This window comes from Aulonocara sp. 'chitande type north' Nkhata Bay, linkage group LG11 (assembly GCF_057382095.1).
Source record: "Aulonocara sp. 'chitande type north' Nkhata Bay isolate Kocher_YH1m ecotype deep benthic linkage group LG11, A_spYH_male_GT1.1, whole genome shotgun sequence".
In the NCBI taxonomy this organism is placed as follows: Eukaryota; Metazoa; Chordata; class Actinopteri; order Cichliformes; family Cichlidae; genus Aulonocara; species Aulonocara sp. 'chitande type north' Nkhata Bay.
Window position 1 is genome coordinate 12437265 of NC_141354.1, and position 22124 is coordinate 12459388.

The 22124-nt window shown below is 42.8% G+C and overlaps 1 protein-coding gene across 3 annotated transcripts in view; it reads right to left on the bottom strand.

The window, feature by feature from the left end:
* The window catches only part of LOC147318591 (nuclear factor of activated T-cells, cytoplasmic 1-like), a 60989-nt gene that overhangs the window by 33161 nt on the left and 5704 nt on the right, over positions 1-22124 (bottom strand). For all 3 annotated transcript variants that reach the window (XM_086310616.1, XM_086310614.1, XM_086310615.1), the window contains exons 3-6: positions 20449-20608; positions 11755-11957; positions 7244-7416; positions 6150-6290 (exon numbers count right to left, since the gene is read on the bottom strand). In XM_086310616.1, coding sequence (XP_086166742.1) covers positions 6150-6290; positions 7244-7416; positions 11755-11957; positions 20449-20608 — 677 coding nt within the window. The remainder of the gene's footprint in view (positions 1-6149; positions 6291-7243; positions 7417-11754; positions 11958-20448; positions 20609-22124) is intronic.

Below are 22124 nucleotides of genomic sequence, written 5' to 3' on the forward strand. Positions count from 1 at the left end.
CAAATGTTAACCAGGCAGCTTTTCTATATATGACTCACTCTTGCAAATCTGGTCCACAAAGACTAGCACTGCACAACCAGGACAACATGTTCATTCATCAGGCAGCTAGACAGCACGTAGGGCGAGGCCTCTTCGAGTCATTTCTTCTTCAGTTCCTGACAACAAACAATATCGTGTACCTGCCTGGTGACAACCTGGCAACAGAGCTGCTGTTGTAAAAAACCTCATAAAGTCCAAACCTTTCATTTGTGTTATTTCTAGTTTTATATACTATAGTCCTTCTTTTGTTACTACCTACCCAAGTTAAGAACCCTAGATAGCTGAGTAACAGTGTATCTGACCTCCCAATGAACTCACAGGTTTTAGCATTTGAGCGTTTTCTTTTTTCCTTTTTTAAATTTTCTTTTTTTTTTTTACAGTGACAGCCAAAGGTGATTTTTTTTTCCTTCCAAAAAGCATTGTGTAGTGCAAAACAGCTTCCACTGACCAAGTTCACTTCAGGATTTTTGAGAATGGAAACTATGAATCACGCGCTTAAATGCGGAGGTTGTCTTGTGAAACAACCCAGACATATTCTGCAGCTACGTCTCTTTTCCAGAGAAGATTATTTTAGAGTATTTATATCTCTTTCCTGTTTACCTATGTCAAGTTTATTTTCCATTTTATTGTGTCTCCATTGCCACCTTGAATGAAAATGCTTCAGTAATTTTATGCACATTTTTCACGGCATTCGCCTTGTTGCCCAATGAGGCGCAAAGCCAAAAAAGCCCAAAAGGGATTCCACCATGACTGATCCCAGCTGCGTTTCCCGTCTGGAGCGACTGGATTCTGCCAATCTAAGACCTGGTGAAATTGGAGAAATGTGGGTCTGCTTCAGATCGAGGGGCTTCCGTATAAATTACGACTTGACAGTAGATTTATGATGGGTTTATAGCCAGGAAGTGAGTTATTCTCGGTGTATAACAGGGAAAGCGTGAGCCGACGTGACCTGGGGTTGTAGCCTGAGGAGGATGGCGGTCAGCAGAGTGAAATTTTATGCTTCTTTTTAAGAGTCCAGCTGTGTGGCGCTGAGTTTGAAAATGATCTGAAGACTCAGAATGACGGTGGGAGGATCATCTGCACTTGTACATTTGGATAGTATTTGTAGAGTGGATAGCATTAGAAAGACATCAAAGCTTGCTGCTCTTAATGGTGTGTTGCATGTTATTTCACAGCCTAGCGAGAGTCACAGCGAGAACCGCACTTAGAAACTGAGCGAATGGTGAAAAAGAATGCAGGTAGATGATCATTTGATATATCAGAGCAGGGTCGCTCCAACAGCTTGCAGCCAAATCGGTCATAAAGACCCATGTAGTGAGCCACATTTCATTAAGGTATATCACTATTCTAATCAACTGGAGGGATATTAAGATGTTTCCCTAACAAAAATGGCCATCTTTCCACAGTTCGAGAGACTCTTCTGGCAATTACATGTTCAAACATGTCTAAAGAGAAGTGTAGAGGCCACAGGACAATGTAAACATTTTTCTGCTATCACACAACTGGGTCCTTTGATGTATAGATGTTCTCAAAGCCACTGCACAAATATAGCTTTAAACTGCGGATAAGAAACTTCCATTTCACACATTCCTCATGATGCTCTTCTAGCAAGGTGCTTGAGAGCTTAAACCAGCGGTCCCCAACCCCCGGGCCTCGGTGAGTCGTTTGGTACCGGGCCGCGAAAGTTGAGGCTCAGGTGTGAAATGTATGGTTTTCAGGGTTTTTATCGGTTTTCAGTGTTATTTTGTTATCGTTTTTATCATTAACTCGGTTTTCCTGGGTCTTTTCATGTGTGTTATGAATAAATCTTCTTTTTTTCGGTACCGGTACTAGTTTTATTTTGTTGCATTTATCTGTGACACCTTAAAGGCCGGTCCGTGAAAATATTGTCAGGCATAAACCGGTCCGTGGCGCAAAAAAGGTTGGAGACCGCTGGCTTAAACCATTCTAGCAGTGATAAATAATTACTGATTTTGAAATTGAGGGCAGTATACCATCCTAATGAGACAGTAAGATCCCAAATCTCATGCCTGAAGCAGGGGTGGAGGTTGGTCTTATCGTGCCAAAGTGCCAGAACTATGAGCCAGTATGAGCCATGAAGGTTATTCTAGCCTGAAGCCAAAGGACAGTCTAGACATACTGCTACAAGTACAATACATCGACCAGTTTGTCTGGTGTTTAAACTTGCCCAGGGTGGAAGAGTTCAGCCAAGTATAAACAGTGCATGAATGAACTCTTAGCAGTTCAGGTCATAGCCTTCTTCAAACTATGAAGGTATGAATATCCAAACATTTCAGTCCGATGCTGAGGAGCTTTTACACATGAGGAATATTAGCTCGAGCTTACTGTAGTAGATCATGTTGTTCTAAAGTTACAGATTATGCTAGAGCTAAGGAAGCCTCTCTCCAGCCTGAGGCAGAGGTAGAGAGGACCAGACTTCTCCCTGCTGCAGACCAAGCTGCATGGTGCTGCTGAGCTCCAGGCAACGCTCCAGTCCTACCAGATGTAAAAACTATCCGGCTCACCAGGGAATTCCCTTACCTCCCCTCTGAGTCAGAGTGTAGGCTTTCCCCAGCTTGCTCTCTCTCCCTCTCTCTCTCTGTTTGTCTGTCTGTGCCTCTATTTTCCCTGCCTTTAGCACTCATTCCATCCATGGAAAGCAGGGCAAGCCAGAACACACATTGCAATAGGTGCGCCAGGTATGTCTTCCTAATCCAATGCCAAAAGAGCGGTTTGGGTATACCAAAAACACAGACACAAAACGCAATACTAATAACAGAAAACTGAAGCAAAGTCAACAATGCAAAAAAGATGGAAAGTTTCACAAATGCCCATATTGTGGTTCTGGGAAAGGCACTACTCTGTGCTGAGCAGAGAGCAAAAATGACATAGATTGTTATTATTATTACTATCAACAAAATTACTCTTGAAAGGAGTTTTTAAACTGCAACAGAAGACGAGCACCTATGTTCCTACAGTCTGAATATCTTGCACTATCTGATGGAGCAAAACCATACATACAAACCTTTCGCTGGGGGCGTGTGGAAAGTGATCTGTGGTCTTCGAGTCCACTTTGGACCATAACATCTGATCATTTCTATGCGCCAATATCTCAAGAGTTCTACGGAAGCCCCGCCCATTTCTGCACCTCCTATTCCTCTCCCCCCTCTCTACTGTCTAAGGGGTCTTGTCTTTTCCGATTCACCTCTTCTACAGGGAATCCTTTGTGGATGACTCACTGCAAACACTTCCTACCGAACAACGCAAACAGGCCCGCAGGCTAGCAGCCGCAGCGGGTACACAACAACAAACACACACACACATACTGTACACACGTGAATGCACCGGTTTGCATCAGTTATCCTGTGGGTGATGAAGTGGAGCAGTGGGGATGGACATGGCATCTAAAAAGTAGAAGTAATTATTTTTCAAGGTGCATTAAGGTTTCCCGCAGTGGCAACAGCTATGAGCTCTGCTCATTTGATACTGCGGATGTCTCACGGGGGGACAGACAGACAATCAAAACAACAGAGAAGGAGAGGAAGGTTAAAGTCGACAAACAGAGCGGCGCTATGTTTTAAGAGTACATGTGGGTCTGATTTATTTATTTATGCTGTTGTACGAAACAATCATTTGCTCTTAGATGTATTACTGTGTATTCACGGCATAATATTTTGCTCCTTGTACAGAAGATAATGCCAGTGGCCACATGTGCCAATGATTTTCTAAAGACTACTGGATGTCTGTGTGTCACTGGTGTCCTCATTTAACCACAAACTGCAAACAGCAAATCTCTCAAATGTTGATGGCATCCCCTAACAGAGCTCTGTAATTAATTGATATCTGTCTTTGTTGCGTTGGTGTTTTAGACAATTCAAAAACATCTGCGTGTATGCCAAAAACAGCTACAGCCTGCACAAAAACCCCCCACAACAAATGGAAACAGTTAGAGAAGTAGATGTATTTATGATTTATAGCTCATTTGTGCTAATAGGCTTTTGTGCTTTGTGTGATCTGCCCCCTCACTCCACTTGGAGGATTTTGACTGTATACAGTTATTCACACAAGTTGGATTGGTACTCCTAAAGCAGCCTGTTGCTCCTTAGGATTTGTGGAATTTTCTTGAAGGTGTTTATTGGAGTCAATTTTGGAGAGTGAGCAGCCGTCCTGACCTCTGATGGCAGCAACAGTAATGGCTGTCACCACTGAGGCAAAATCAGTGATTGGTGTTGTGCCACACAAAGGCCTTGGCTGTACGTACGCATGACTGTGTAATTATTGCGGCGCGATGCTCTGTATTTCATGGATGCATTTAGTCATGAACTTTTCCAGAGGAAAATAAAACCAAAGTTATAGAATAATTCTGTAATACAATTATATTTTTATTGGTTTCTTTTTTCCTCATCCCAGTTTGGCCCTTCTAAATCAACAATCGGAGAAATCCTGAAGTCTAAAACTTCACGAAACAGCAGGATTCTCTGATTAAAATGCCAAAGGACAATCTTTTGCAGTATATTTAAGACATAAGTATTTTTCCGTGCTCATAGTTGCTCGTCCATAGTTGCCATTAGTGAGTGATGTGCGTGTTCCTGCTTGCGCACGTGTGTTTAGGGTGTGTAGGTCTTTCTGTAATGGGCTTTTTGACTTAGGAGACCCTGGAAATGGTGGGTCATTAAAGTTCACATAAAAGCAGACTAAGTAGTAGACAGACAACCTCCCTTTCGATCTCCCTCTCTCTCTCTTTCTCCCTTCTGGACACCACAGAGACGGAAAACAAACCACCGAGATGTCAATGGCAGCCACGAGCCCGGAGATCCCGCTAGCGTAGAGCTCCGCAGCTCCTAATGTCTTTAGCGGGTATCGGGGATAGAGGTGAGAAAAAATGAGGGATGAGGGAGAACAGAGGAAAAGAAGGAAACGGAATATCAAGGTAAAGAGAGTGGGGAAAGAACGGAAATACTACCAAGAAGGCAAAAGGTGTGCATGTATGGGCTTTCCTCTTCAAGGGATCCCCCACACCCCTCCATGACTAAATAAAACCAGGAGAAGGGATACCCCAAATTACCAAGTTCATCCACCTCTCCTTAACCCATTGCTGCTTCCTCCTTAAGCCCTTAGGTCCTTAAGAGTAGACCATTCAAACAAGCTAGGGGCAAGTAGGGAGAGATCCATGCAGTGAAGAGTAACAAAATCTTTCTTCCTTCCAATTTTGAGACTGAATTTTATTTTTATAACCTTTTTGAGGAAAATAAGTAAATAAAGGATTCACTTTTTATTTCTGCGTTCACTGACCACTTGCTAACTTTTACGGCAGAAGTGTGAAGTGTTTTGGAAAGTGTGGATTAACTGTGATAATCTTCAGCAATTTTGAAATTCATGGTTAATGAACTGGAAGACACAATTATCTCATTCTCACAACTTTGTTTATGTTGCTCCCTTGTCTTAGTTTGTGTGTTGCTCAGCAGCAGCAGCGGCAGCAGTCACGTCGTGCTTCAGCTGACTTCAGAGCTACTACTGCGCTTGACCTTTGTTTTGATTTATTGGGTGCAATCAAGGAAATGATCACAATCATTATTCAAACTGAAAACCTGATCACTAGTGTTTCTACTTTCACAACCCACCCACACAGGGGAGAAACATATGGTCAAAAAGTTTAGACCAAAAAAAAAGAAAAAGAAAGAAATGGTTTCCGACAGCCGGCCAGGGTGAGCGTCTGGCAGAACAGGGCGGAAGAAAGAGTGACGGAAAGCAAGCGAGCGAAAGGGTTAACTGTCGAAAGCAGGGGGAGTCAGGGAGGTACGGATAGCGAGGGAAAGAGGGAAAGTGAGAGAAAGAGACGTTGCACATGCCCTGGTTGTGATTCATTCCTTAACTTGTGGCGAGCGCCGCTGAACAGGCAATGGAAACTTCAGCAAATGTAAATACGCTTTGGTTAAAAATATAGTGGCCTAATGCACACCACATGTGGCTCGCTGGCAAGTCTTGCTCTATTTTGACGGGAGGAGAGACTAAGAAAATGCAACTGATGAGAGTGGGGGAGAAAGAAAAGAAAGGGGTATTAAAAAGGGAAATTGAAATGCGGTAAACATGGCCCGGTGACTGCAGCTTACCCTGGGCCTTCTCCACGAATACCACCTTGGACTCGGGCAGGAAGTTGAGTCCGTTTAGAAGTATCATTTTGCCTCCCGTGGCAGGGCAACTGTCCATACTTTGCTTCTCGACCAAGGGAAGCTCTTGAGCTGAACGCTGGGCTGTTGAAAGAGACACACAAACACAGGTTTCAAAATGGTGCGCAAGATTACACTAATACACCGCCTGATCCCCAACTACCCCGGGAAGCACAAGCCCAGCTCACAGCCAGTAAAACAGCAGTTCTTGGTTAGGGAAACAGGCTTATCAACTTTATTATGATGATTTCATGACCCCCTAGCTAAGAGGTTTGCAGCCAACAGCTGCTCTTTAAATGACATTGAAAAAAAGGCGCACAAATGATCAAAACAATATTTTCATGGTTGTTATGGCCAACCACCTGCCTCTGCTTTGCATGAAGTGATGCCAGCAAGTCACCTCTGACCTGTAGAATTCGGTCACCACATTCACAGCCGTATAGATATACAGTATCACCTTGCATCTGTGGATCTTATTTATAAATCTGTGCTTTAAATAACTTTAAACTTCACATTTAAATATGATGCACCAACTCAGATTAACCTCCACTTTGGACCATAAACTATAACGCAAGCTCTGTCTCACAATCTGAGTCTAACTGGCTTCCTTGGGCGCAAATAACATCACACCCCTCATACACAAATGAATGACAAAGAGAACAGAGGTTTCTTTCAATGTGCTCACTCAACCGTGCCAAAAAGTGGGGCTGGCAAACGACCTTTGTGAAACCTGCGCTAATGGGGTAGTGTTACCAAAATAACTTGTGCATTCAGTCGTAAAATGTGAATTTAAGATAGATAGCACGTGTGTTTGGCATCGTGCACAATGCATCTATTGCTTTGGCAAAGACCTTTGATCAAATAAAGCTTATTGGGTGCAGATGCACTGAATTTGCTCCAGTAGGCAATAAAATAGTAGCTCACTTTATTGGACTACAACAATAGATGCCACCTGAGTGCAAAGCCAACAGAAAAGACATGCCAGGTTTTGTGTTTATTTCTGTGCATGTGTTTGTCTGTGTGTGTGTAAGACTTACAGCATTCAATGGGGTTCGAAGTGGCCTGTAGGGACACGGTCCTGCCATTGGGTTGGTTGATGTGCACGCGAAACACAAGCCTCACACGTGTGTTTTTACGTCCGATGTCCGTTTCCCCTTTGCGAAGCTCAATGTCTGAATTACGCAGCTTCAGGATTCCCGCACAATCAATTCTAGAACGGAGAAAAGCACACGCACAATTGAAGACTATATCCCCGAGACAACATTACACAGGCAAAGGTGACGGAAAGGTGAAGTTCACGGTTTACTTTTTCCAAGCCAGAACAATTTCTATTACAACATTTCAAGAAAGCACCAATTTCTTTCTCTTCTGTTCCACACCCTGAGTCACAGAGGGTAGCTTTCAACGGGATGCAAAAGCATGGAAAAGTGCGACCAAGGGTTGAAACAGGAGCCTATCTGATTTACTCTTGGCTGTGAAATCGAAAATAGCTGCTACGCATCGGGACCAGCAGTGAAGTCCCCACTGGTGTTACAGATCATGCACTGGAAGTTTATCGGAGCATGACCGTGTCATTATTAATCCAGCATGTCATCAAAGGAAAAGTTGGACATTAATGAGTTTGCATCACGGTTTTAAATGGCCAGAGTGGTCCAAGTATTCAGAGAAATCTGGACTGAGCGCACCATGGCTTACCAGTATCACACACGTTCTGTAGGAGTACACCGAGCCTGCCTTGTCCGTTCACACCATTCACTTCATGAGTTTTGGGTTTAAAACCGCTGTTAATCATTGCCACATGTGCTAATAGCCCCCTTTTTAAGCTGTCTCTCTTTATTTATTTCATTTCACAATTTGGGAGGTAAAGGTGTAGAGTTTCTTTCCCTTTTCTTGGTGGAAAAAGGGCATTCATTCGCAGGCATGGCCTTTCATAAATTTACATAAAACTAGTGTGGCTGGTAAAAAGTGAGAGAATACAGATGGGATATGGTTTGGCATTTAAATTATTTTACATGGTAGCTTTTTGGGAGCGATTCCTGGAACATGGTAAATGTCAGGTTTTATACCAATCCATTTTTCCCTTGACTTTGGTTTGTACAATTCAAAGAAAAGAAAAATAACAGATACAGTCATGCTGACTACCCGCTCCTTATCAGCACTGAAAAACGAGCAACATAAAGGATTGGTGTTTTGGTGTTCTAACTATCTTGCACTTTAACATAACATATGATGACAATTTGGCACTATCAGAAACTTAGGATGCCGTATGTCTGCTAACCAACCTATGGAAATCTAGATGAAATGATCGACTGACACTGAGGAAAAAGAAGATAACGAACCCAAACATATTAGACAGAGTTAAAATATGTTAAACCAAATCTTTTGGATTTTAAACAAACCCTTGTGGCAGTAGAAACCTTGTTTCTATGAAAAATCCTGCAGTGGTTGCAGATAGCATGGTAGGAAAGAGCGGAGGGACTGCAGGTATTAGTCATAGCCTACAATTCCACAGGGATTATCAACATACAAACTTGATGTTTTGCCCAAATTTACTAGATCCACATCTGCAACTAGGTCAAGATGTAGTGACAGCAAAAAATAAATAAAAAAGCTGTAGCATACGACCTAAATCAGTTTCAAGCTCATCAAACTATTCAGTGAGCCCTTATCTACCAGCGACTGGGATGTTAAACGCACCATTTTCATCAGGAGAAAAACACTGCATTATAGAATTAAAGGCGATCACTCAAATGAACCATTCCCTTTTAGCAGACAAGATGACCAAATGACAGCATATGAAAACCACCACAGATCCACTCAGCATACGAGTCAAGGTTTCACAGCTTTCTACTAATATGCCACCAGTCTGTGGTTTTAAACAAGAGCAAGATGATGGGCATAATAAAGTTACTCTAGTCATAACCGTCATCCTCTTATGAATGCTTTCTCGCTTATTAGGTTATAGTAGTTAGAATCTGCAGAGGTGGTTGGTGTGCTTGAAGAGAAAACATCTTAGAAGCGGAAAGGGAAAAAAAACAGATTGAAGCTTTCTGAAAGTTTGACTGCAGTTCTTGAGTGTCTGCATCCCACACAAATGATAGCTGGCGTGTGCACAGCGAGATGGATTCTGCATTATCAAGGCAACTTTTTAACAGCTTGGTGGAGAGAGAAAGTTAAAGACTTTTCTCCATCTTTCACTGTTTAGATAGTCAGGAAGAAATACAAAACGTTAACTCCTCTTCTTGTGCGCTGACGATAAAAAGAGAGAAAAAAAAAACTTCCTCTTGAATGTTTGGTTTGGTATAAAATCATAGCCTAGGGGACACATTAAGCAAAACAGGCCAACAGTATGCTTTAATATGCTACAATATGAAGGATATTGAGGTATTGTTGGAAATGATATTGTAATGTAATACAAATGTTAAAATCATCTACACTTCGCCAAAGAAGGCCACTGTCCGGTCAGGAAACTCTCATGTCCCATAAATCTTCATGATCCCCAACATTTATACAAACATGAACCTGTGTCATAGAGATGCATCACCTATATGCTTTTCATTTAAAAACACATACGCACTTAAAGTCTAAATGGTGACGAATAAACAGTAAGAGGTAATTGCCTTATGTAACCTGTGCTAAGATACAGTAGCTTTACCAACAACACACAGCTCTGGGCCACAGTCCAATAAATTCACTGCTGCCTAGTCTAAACGGAGCCCCAGGACAGGAGCTACTGCCTGGATACACTGCAGAGCAGAGCCGTTGGCTTACTGAAAGTCTAGAGGGAGGAAGACAGAACCCGAGCCTGACTTTTCAGCCCTAGAAAACAGATGCTCTGCTCCTTTAGATGGAGCAAGTTTACATGTAAAACTACATCAAAAACATCGATTTTTTAATGCTATGAATAAATAGGTGATTAGTTTTTTTTTGTTTCATTCAGTACTTCTTCTATGCTGAGTTAAGCTGTAAATTTGGTCCACCTGCAGCACAGAATTTTAGACAGTGGTCCCCGTTTTTATGTTAATCAGTACAGATGGTAGAAGTTACCTGCAGTAAACTGTTTAAACTTGCCTTGCTCGTATCATCCAGCAGCTTGGTGACAAAGACTTAATCCTGGTCTCCACTGTAAGTCCGAATCACTAAACCCTCTCTTACTTTATTTTGACTTGACTCTGAAACATGTTTCACACTATTTTGGGTTTGAAACTTTTGATCAGATGTGATGAATCATCATCATGCCACCATGCTAAAGCAAACAACTTTCTATTATTTACCAATGTTAGATTAGGCCTATCTTTTCCCCTTCAGTGTCAAGATTAGTTCTTTATCCATCTTTTTTATTTTTTATTTAACAGCCTCCAGACTTTCTCTAGAAATCCTGTGTTGCCCCAAAACCTCGTGGACTTAGTAGGCAAGTACAGCAAAACTTTGTCCTTGAGTCTGAACATTGAGGTCAGACACTTATGACACTTTTTGTCATTTAAAAAAAGCTATTTGTTTTTTATCTCTTGGCTACACTGTTTATGTGACATATGTGATATGTGACACATGAAATTATGTATGTCCAGTTTAATTTCATAAAAATAAACCATTTTATGAACTTTTTACGGTATAAAATGACTAAAATATAAGATGACCGGCCTAACTTAAACTTTACAGAGCAGATCTACGAGTTTCATTCATTAAAGTGAAAGACTACTGTTGCGCCAGCTGCTTCACGAATGACACTGACATAGCTCTGTTTCAGAAGTTTCTGTTTGGTTATGGTGCAGTAGACGGCCACTGCTGTCCAGCAAATGATGATGTCGATTTTTCAGAAGACTTTCTGACCCATTAGAAAAACACAGGTGTGCATAAAGTGGCTTCCATGATGGTTGGATCCATTTTGTTGTTTTTTTGTTTTGTTTTTTCATTGTGCACGCCAGCCAGCTGGTCAAGGAACAATTGAAAATACAAAACTAACAATACAAAATACATTTCTAATTTTAAATTTGCTTATTTTAGTAGTAATCAGTTGACATTGCTAAATTGGTATCAGAATTGGCAGTTATGGTCTTAATACAAACAGGCCAATAAAGTTATTGTTTGCTTTGGGTACTGCAGGCTACATGAATGTGACTAATTGCCCTCCAAGCCCAAATCATTCTTTTCACCAGACTTGTTAGTTCAGTTGGGATGTTCTAACTCGCCTCATATATTTGTCTCGGTGGAATATGTTGACCAAGCCAAGTGTAACGGGACCGCATTATTCTGGTGGATCACGGCACTCCAAGTGCAAGCCTCAAACTGGCCATATTCACACTGGGCCGAATTAAAGCACCCATGAACTCGGCGCTTGCTTTTTCTTTAACGTTTGTGCATCTCTTGGGGTAAAAGCATGGAACTCAAATTTGAAGGCCTGTTTTGAAGTGAAAGCTCAAGAATATTTATCAATAAGCATTCTCATCCTATAGAGACATAACAAAGAGAAAGGTGCAGAAAGAAAGAGACTGTGCACATTTCTGCTTGTGTTTTGAAGTTAATGGAAGAAAGCGTGGATAGCACTCACATAGCTCTCATGTTATTCTCAGGCAGCAGAGGGATCTCCAGAATTTTGGTGTTGGATTGCATGACTTCATGGCTGGCGGTGGAGACGGTTTTGCCCGTGATGCGGTGGACCTGGTAGAAGGCATGTGGTCGCAGGAGGCGGTCGTCTGCGGTCCCTATGAACAGCTGCAGGGTGAGCGGCTCGCTTTCCATGTAGCCATAAAGCTGGCAAGAGAACAAAGAGACCCAGGTAAGAGGCAACATCAGGTTTTAAGACCTCCATCTCAGGCAACCCCTCATTTAGGAAATCGAGACTGGACGCACATTAGCAACTGTTAAAGGAACCTTTATTGATAGCTTTGACCAGGCAGAAGAGCTGTGAACATGAGCTCTTTTTCATTGTTTGTTTTTTTCTGGTTGGATTGGAGGCTCTCTCTCAGTGGTCTGCTGTTCTTTTCTACATTCCTTTAGGAAGAGAAATCAAAAGATTTTTTATTGTTTCTGGGTGTTTGAGCAGGAAACACAGAGACAAAGACTGATAAAAGTTTCACAGCTGATACTTAAGGAGATGACTGGGAAAATGTTTCCAGTATAACGGAGGGCATCAAATAGATGAAATCAAAACTCAAACTCTTACTTAAACTGTTCAAAATAAATAAATAAACAGTACAAATCAATGGTTTTTCTGTGATGATTATCAACACACAGTTAGCTATTAAACTTATTAAAACTTTACGCCTGAATGCTCATGAAGCAGGGAGTGCAGACGTGCTCCAGCCCCCCCCTTTACCTTTGGGCAGTTATGAACATGCATTATGATTTCCATTAAAGAGCGCAGACTGTGTCCCACTGTGATGAAAGAGACTCCTGTATCAGAACCACCACTTCAAACAACTACCACTTCCTCTAGCAGCCTGCCATTAGCCGCTACTGCTTAGCTAATAAAAAGATCAAATCTTCAAAAAAAGGAAAAATAATCCATGCCTGTGCACACTGTTGAATTTGGGTTCAAATGTACTTCAAATATAAACTGTAACTGCCAATTTAAATTCAATTTCCCAGTATAATTTTCTGTCTGTGTCTAAAGTAACATCATTCGATCATTTAACCAAGTGTGTAATGGCTCAAAAACATCCAAATGCAGGGAATGCTTTAAATTCCAAGATGTGGTGAAGGGCAACTGATACTTTGTGAATGATTTCTGACCAGAATAATCCACTAACCAAGTTATTTCTAGCGTGGCCGAGTCTTAACACCAAAGACCTCCCAGGATATAGTTTCTCTTTGTAATGCAAATTGTTCCTATGGCTTAGAAATCTCTCCAAACCTAAACACTATCAAGAAGCCGCTGAATCCATCTGGTATACATAAAACCCCAAAAAGCCTAACTTCTGATCGGGTGGACCTCCACAGATCCACCCAGGTGGCTACTTGACCGCATGTGACGTTTACTGTGAGGGATCAGTTACTTAAGACCAAGGCTCAACAAGCCATGACCATCTGAAAAATCCCACAAATTGGTCAATTACTCCAGCGCACCGCTTCAGACCAATTTTGTTTGAGCTCCATCCGAGTGAAAACAGTGGTAACGTCAAATGGAATAAAAGACCCCTGTTGTTTATCTAACAGACTGAGTCATACAATGAAATGAAGACCACATGTAACCTATGACATAATCTGATTAATGGGTTTATAATTACCTTTGAGAGGGCAGGCAGGAATTGGGGGGGGGTGGGGGGGTGGGGGGGGGGGTGTAAAGAAGAGCAAGACTGGTATAAGACTGGAAAGTTATTCTGAACCTGATTGGGTGTCTGTGGAAATTAGTACCACAGTGTCATCGACACCTAAGGCCTTTGATTTGAGAGCAGATTTGTCTGGATACAGTATCAAAAGTCATTTGGTCTCATAATAACGACAAGGATTAAATGGCCTTGGTCGGCACTTGATGACAGCTCTGCTGGATGCAAGACAAGGCAGAGGATGTGCTCTTTGTGGTCTCTGTTACACAATTTTCATTATTAATTATCTTGAATAGGAATAGAATATGACCAGTCACGGGAATAGATTATATATCCATATGCTTCAATAACCTAAGCACCGGTGGTTATCTGGCTTGGTCTTTGATTCAGATATCGAGGGAGTGCGGAGGGAGTGGTAAGACTAAGGCTGTCATTCATCTCCAGTTCCAACCATCATATTTTTTCTCTTGAGCTCCCCATAGTGTCTCTAGCAGCTGTCTTGACCTGGAGCTAGTCACACATGCTAGTCATCAGTGAGTTAGGCCGAGGTCAGGAGCTTCTTGAAGTCTTGGCATCTCAAGGGACCACTTCATCTATAGAGTGATCTCACCGGCAGACGCTGTTCCCTTGTTATATTTTACTTATGGTGTCACCAGAAGTAATTATCCATAGCCACACATGCTACCAGTTACGGGCGCATTGAATCAGAGGAGGGCCACGGTGGAGCATGAGGTACAAATCTGAAACATTGGAGCGTTAAATTGCATGACGTTGCCTTGTGATTTAATAAAACGCTGGCAGTTGCACTACAAACCCGTGTCATCTGTGGCAATGGACTTCTTTGGATTTCTCTTTGACCTCCAAAACATTACCTCAGCCGCCACGTGGCGAGGGCCACAAAAGAAGCGGGAGGTAGAGGAGGTTCTCGCTCCTCTCATCCTGCTGTAGCGCACGGCAATGGCGGCGGCATCCTCGCTCAAAAGGAGGATGTGATTAATGAGGTCAGGTAGTCCTCGTGGTGACGCTGCTCTTCCCAGCAGCAAACGAAGGCAGCGTGATCCCCCCTGAGCGACCTCACTCAATTCCTTTACCATATGTGCTCCCCTGACCCTCTCGCTACAGTCTCCCCCCATCCCACTCCTTCACCTCTGCTAAACTCCTGCGATGCTCCCTCAACTGCACGCCACACGCACAGTGAAAAATTCACTTCTTCATTTTATTCTCAAAGTGGGAATTAAGACAGGGGGAGTCAAGACTGTGTAGACAGAACTTAAACACCTGCGACCTCAGCTTTGCATTTGTGTCTGACGCTGTCTGTGAGAGAGACACTAATTTTGACCAGATGAGCTTCTTCTTGCTGTAAAATATGGCCCATCGGGCTGAACGCTCACTACATGTTTATTTTGAGATCATTCACTGAAACCAGTCTTACATTGAGGCAGTTGTTCCCGGTGCCAGCTTTTGCCACTGTGTCAGCTTGTTGTATGAACCTATTTCTGAGAGCTGACGCTCAAGTAAAACATCGCGACCATGGCAGCTGAGGCATTAACTGCATAATAGTGTGCAGCTGTATTGTCTAGGTCAGTTGTGATGATAAATAGAGAAGAGGAGGGCACATTCTGGGTGCTCACCGCCATTCAACTCCCATCTGCCTTTGGGTCTTCTCAGCTCCATCAGCAATACAGAAAGCTTTAGTCCTTGGGAGACAGCCCCAGTTTATTTCTTTTCTTTCTTCCCCCCATTTTCTTATTTGCTTCACTCAATGAAAGTCACATGTGATCAAATAGCGACAGAGGGTGTTTTTATTCCAATAAATATAATGTATTTTTCACAGTGGATTTTATCCTTCAGCTTCTTTAGTAAAAGTGACATTCTTAATGCTGCTGCAACCATTCAAAGTGGGGATTTGAACATTTAAAGTTTAATAATGACTTGGTGGTAAATTAGATTTGTCTGGCCTGGCTAGAAATTGAGTGTGAATACACTTCACAGGCCCCGCAGTGAAGGCTGCCTTCTATCCCTCTGCGGTGATTTCATCACCGCCTGGAGAAATGTCATGACTCGTAGAAGTCCACGTGGCGCAGAGAATCGGGGGGGAGAGGGAGAAGACAACTGGAAGCAGCAGAGGAGGGGTTGAGGGGGGAGGAGAACTACAACAGCAGATGCAGGCTTTTTCCCATTATCACGCTCTCCTCTCTGTCAAGTGCTGACACACTCACACCAGCCAGCCTTTGCTGTACCCAATTAGACGTACACTCATCCACGCTGTCTCTCCTTCCAGACTTTACTCCATCGCCCCCCTGACCCTCTAATGTCTCCCGTGTCTCATATTGAATGCATAACGCAACATATGCAATCCTTTAATGTGCACTGTTTCCATGGCTTCACATGCTGCAACTTTTATAAGCAACCAAACAGCTATATCCTTTAAAGTTTTTATTTTCTTTACTAATACTTCGAGTATTGAGGGTGTAGCTTTGAGCACAGGCCCATGTCTAGACTACTAAAGGTCCAAATTTTATGTCAAATAACATTGTTTTAAATTTTGATTTTATCAGCCATTCATAAGACCCATCATTAAAGCCTACAGAAAATTTGTGCAGGATGAAGCATCGATCACTGCTATGCCCCTAAGTAGCCAGATTACCCACTCTTATCTTACCTCATAAATCTGCGGTTTGGTTGTCACCTCAAACCAGTGAAAACGATGTACACATAACCTCAACTTTTTCCACTTGTTATTAACTTGTAATTAGTGGCAGCCCAATACCAGTGTAAGGGAAACCCCGCAGATGGAGAACCACAATTTGAGAGTGGCATAAATGCCCCTTTGGGCAGCAAATAATAGCCTTGACTAAGCTCTAACAGCACTACAGGGTACACCAATCCTTTTGAATATCAAACATAAGGCGGCGGTAGATTTAATGAGCAATTAGCAGCTACAGTATGGAGTGCTGTAGATCAGGGTGTTCTTCTTTCGAGACATTACGCAGCCAGCAAGGACCAGATCCCAAGGTGAAACCGCACATGCGAAAAACCCGAGCACGTGTTTGCTTAAGTCTTTCATGTCATCATGGCGGAAATATACTGCAAATTTGATGTGCATTACATAAAGTTGCAGAGGAAGAGAGATGAGTATTAAGTCACGCACACGTTAATAAGGATGATGGCCACATCCTGAAATTACACATGTGTGTTACTGCTTTAAACTTAATGAGAAAGTGCATGTATGTGTGTGGGGGGTGAAAGCCTTACAGGCCAGTGATTATCCTATATGAATTAGCCATAAGCAATTCTGCTCTGTGTGCTGCAGGACAGGTTTAATTCTTCACAGGTGTTGTTTGCTGTTACCAAGGGCCTGGCGGATGTCTGTTTTCCTGTCTGTGGTTGAACTTGAAAGCTGTTGCAACATCTTGATCTGAACTCATGTTAGATCGGTCACTCTATTGTCAATGAAAACTTTACAATTGCAGTTGTCTTTTTTAAATGGTCTGCTCAGTTAAAAGAAGAAACAAACAACCAAATAAATCAGTGTTGCGGTTATATTTTAAGTAAAGGTAGACCAGGTTGTTGGTTTTTCCTGAGCACGGCGTCAGACATTAAACACAGCTGTGGTAAAGCAAGGGGGAGAGTCTGGAAGAGTGTGAGAGGAACTGTTAGAGTACCCTAGATCCCCTTAATGGTGTTGTGGTCTGATGCAGTAAGTAAAGTGGAAAAGCAGCAGCGGGGGTCACAGAGTGGACCGGTGATGAGAGAGGGGGTTAAAAGGCTGGAGATGCAGAGGAGAGGAGGTAGGGTTGGTGTCTGACTTGAGAATAGATGACCTTGATTTGGAATGGAAATTGATGAGACGAGTTGGTGCAAATGGTGAAAGGCTAGGGAGTCATGGTAAGCCAGGGTTTTCATTGGCGTATGACTGGAGCAAAGACCTTCCATTCTCTGTGCAACCACCCATCACATAAACACCTTTGTGTGTCAAGGAAAAACAAGACAGCAGTAAATGTGCACATGAGCGCCTTGGTTTCACTGTATATTAGCCACTCTCTACGGAGTACTTTGTCAGTGTGGAACCTGTGTATCCCTGTATGTTTTTCATCATCTTGCTGTTTTTTCTTTTCTTTTTTTTGGGTGGGGGGTTCATCCAGAACTGCTTTCCAACACACATGTCACGATTGCTCATAGCACGTGTGTCTGATCATCCATGACCTAAAAAAACAATAGAGTTGTAGATGGCTGGGTTTTAACCGAGGTAGGCCTGCTGGTGTGGATTTGGGAGATGGTTGAAGGATGAACGGTTCACAGGGAGTGACAGCCTCGGGCCCACCAGGGAGGCAGAGAGGCACCGGTGCATGGAAAGAGGAGGTGGCCTCTGATGGGTACTGACTCCCGTGCACCACTGTCATGCTTAGCCAACCTCAGGGCTACTCAGGTCCTAATCAGCAGGATACAGAGCATCTCTTGGGGCAGGCAAGCCAAGCCACAGCTGCCTGGTGACTCCCTCTGCCCCTTCTCTTTCCTTCTCTCCAGTCTCAAGAATCATGAAGAACACACACACACACACACACACACACACACACACACACACACACACACACACACACACACACACACACACACACACACACACACACACACACTGCCTTAGCTTCTTCCTACACTCGTGCCCTTGTGTCATTATTGACTCATTCTCCTTGACTGCACTTCACCCATCCAGTGCCTGCCACTCATTACCTCAGGGCACTGGGGACTACACCACGCGCCCTATCCTCCGAGATTGTAACAACACAATTTCTTCACATCACCACAACAAAGACAAAGGGAGTGCCTAGGAGTGAAAAAGTCAGGTTTTCAAAAAAACAAACAAAAAAAAACACCACATTTTTCTTCTATCCTTTACCCTCCAGCATGTACACATGATTGCCTAATCCTCATAGATTCATCTTCCTGCCAACTGCCATGCTCGGAGTGGTTTCCACTGTTATGAAACCCTCAAGATATCCCAATTGACTGCACAGGCAATATCGGGGTCATAAATCACTCCTCACCAAGAAAAGAAAATGTGAGGTATGTGAGCAAGCAAGCAGGTGTGATGGAAAAGCATCTGTCATCGTATTTTCATATAATATTTGGTCAGGGCGCTCAGCGAGGGTTGGGAATATCCTCAGAATGTTGGCGCTAAATGGGCGATTTTAAATAACAGAATCAAATCATGAGCGTGAATATTGACAGGGCCACGTGTAAAGACACTCAGGAGTGTTATTTATGAGTTCCTATTCGGCCCCCGAGAGAGAGAGCAAGTCAGAAATTGACGTGACCTAAAATCAAAACGAGCCTGAGTCTGCTGGGCCTCTTACTGTAGCACAGTGAACTGTGAGGGGTAAAGTGTTGATTCACCTGCATGTTGATATTCAAAGGCTTGTAAAGAAGGGGAATAATTACCTGTATTTACAGAAAAAACCTGCAGGTTGACAGGCGTCTTTATAACACAACTTTGGCCAACAGCTGTCAAATGCATTTGACATTGTGCAGACCAGGGTGTGCTGACAACATCTATTTACAAAATAGCTGCGGCGCTAACAACATTTAAAGCTAAGGATGGACCACCAATTAAACTTTATAGTTCCAGGAACTTTTTGTGTGTGTTTTTTTAGGCTTGCAGAGTCTAGCTGCATGGAAAGCAGGCTATCTGCCATCTAAAACCATTCAATCCCTTCTCTGACAGAGCCAGCAAATATTCATATAGTTAGTAGGATAGATACAGTTTAAATGCAAATAAGCTGCTTCAAAGACAAGTTTACCTTAAGGACATGCACACACGACTAAATCCCCACCTTGTGTAAACTGAGATGTCAGCACAGCGTGATGACAGCGGAGCTGAGAAAGGAGCTCTGTGCTGTGCCGCTGGTGAGACTGACGTGTGCTCCTTAAGTGTTTGCCAAATACAATAGCGAGGGGCGACGCTTCTCCTCCAGTCAGCATGCACTGCTGCTGGTCAGAGTGACTTATTACAGCAGCAGATTCACTGTCAGCTTTAGGGAACATTTAAAAACGCAGCATACAAGAAAATGCTGAGATATACCGCCTGCAGTGTGCAAGTGCTGCACAGCTGCTGTCAGAAGTTACAAGAAAGGCCTGCATTTTTTTAAGCTAGCTGACTAGTTAGACAAATTTAATTTTTATTTTTTTTTATCTCTGTGCATGTGGTTTGTGTGTAGAATAGAGTGACCTCATCTGTAATGCCATTTTATAATCTTTGGTTGTGTAATGACATATAAAATGATCTGCAAGTGCAGAAGCTCCATCCATCTGCTCTTCAAAGCAGCAAATGGGAGGTAAGAGAGCTCAAAAGCAGAGGGAAGTTAGCTAAAACAGCTTGATTCATATACTGAGTAAACTGGGGGGCCGTACCAGGGTTCACTGCCTGTGAATCTTGCAAATCCATTTTAGTAGTGGCTAGAGCTGAAAGTCATCATAATAGATCCATTTTAATCTTAACAGATAGAGGCACTGTGCTCAAATCACACTCATTATTCCAATATTTGGAATCTGATTTGCCAAAAACAGCATTAAAAGATTACTGTAGCTAATCATTTCTGGATGGTTTGAGCAGCAGTCGCATACAGTAGTTTGTATTTAAACACAGTCTAACCAACCAAATCTGATTTCGTCGAGAGAGAAAAAAAAAAAAAGCAAACGAACATCAACGTTGTGACTAATGAAAGAAATGTCAGGGCTGTGTTGACTTTGCTCTGTGACTACATGCTGTCATAAAATAAGCAACAGCCAGACGTTCATGTCACCAGATTGGCGTTGGATAGAAAACTGCTGTTAATCAGCATGCACTTGTTACCTCTCATGCTGTAATGACAGCAAATTATTGCACAGTCTAAAACTACAAAGCTAACTTTGTCTCTGGGTAAATGCAAAAGTGCACAGCAGCAGCATTTGTTGTTTGAACATTAGTGCTGGCAGCATACCTGTACCACAGGGTGTCCTCCAGACAAGGCCTTCACGGCTCCTCGGCTCCCCTCAGTCTCATAATGGGCCCTGTGGTGGGACTTTGGCTGCACTTCTATCTGTAGGTTGTAAGGGCCGGAGCAGGATGGAAGCTGCCAGTCAAGTGCTGGCAAAGATGGGCTGTAATTACATGACACATTGATTGTTATTAGGTGAGAATAACACTATGTATCATTCCCACCTTTCAACAGGATAGTGAATTCACATTTACACGGTCCAAAGATTTTGCCTTTCTGGGCTAAAACCCCCAGTGTCTGGCTTTTTCTTTCCTGAAAGAACAGTGAGTTATACGTTTCCACTTTGCTTGGAACAAATAAATGAAGACATATGGCAAATGATTGTCTTTTTATGTACATTCTGTTTTCTCTATTTTGGTTTTCATCTAATTTGCCAAAGTATGAACTACCATATTTTTTTTTCCTCCAAGGATCCAGAAGTCTGAATCTAAACTAAACTTGCTTTAAATTAGCCTGAAATTGGGACACTTTGTTGTAATCCAACTGGCTTGAGCCCTCTCCATTTCATCATGGTCTCTAATCTAATCAATTGAAGTCATCCCCCGACTGCGTGTAATTCCTTGGGTCTGGGTAATAATTAGTGGCCCCCGCTTTCCCCCTTTGTTTTTTCTTTCTTTTTGTGAAAAATAAATGAGAGACAAATGTGCCCCGGTTAGAGCGCGGCATGTTTTGCATTATGGTGTGGCAGGTGGAAAAAGACGCAGCGAGTTAAGAAAGTGACAGTGGGAGGAAAGACAGTTCTGGGGCACAAAAACAAATCTCTCACTGCCTGGCAGTCAGGCAGCTTTTTTAACACACACACACACACACACACACACACACACACATATGTATATGTATATATATATATATATGTATGTATATATAATTCAATTTTAAATTGATAACTGTAAAATTCTAAAATACAAAAAGCTGGTGTTGAAGACAATGGTGTTATGGAACAAGGTCAGCCACACACCTTGCCTGGGAGCATGATATCTCTTTCTCAGAGCTACAGCTGGTCTCCTTCAACATCATTGTTCTCCTGATGGGGAGTCAAAGCTTCCCATGTGAACACCGTGGAGATATCTAAACCAAAACAAACATGTGCAAGACAATATTTCTCTTTGCCGGATGCCTGGTAAACGCAAACCCCTGACCTGAAGAGTGGCTCGACTGAAACCAATCTCTGGCATCTTTGTGGAACTTGCGGGCTGTTTGTTGACCCAAAATGAACTGATTTCCCCCCGCAGGACTTTATCTGCCTATTCAGTGCATGACATCACTTTAGCTACACAGAGAAAAGATGGGCCGATGGCGCGACAAACCAGTGGAGCGCGCCGGCTGATTAACTCACAGGCTGCTTCCCCTTCAGCCAGCCCTGTCACCATTGCTTCCTGTTGCTCAGTATCTTAATCAAACACTTGATTTCCGACAGGAAAGTGTGTTATTGGCTTAAGGGGGGGGGGGGAAATGCCACAAGGGAGCAAAAAGAAAAAAACCCCGCTTTGCTCAATTGACAAAAATCAATACTATTGTTCAGTGCAAGAGTCTATTTGTCTGAGTGTGTGCATGTGTGACTGTATTCGTTGTTATATTTGTGTGAGGGTTGCGATGGCAACGGCGGCACATGCATGCTG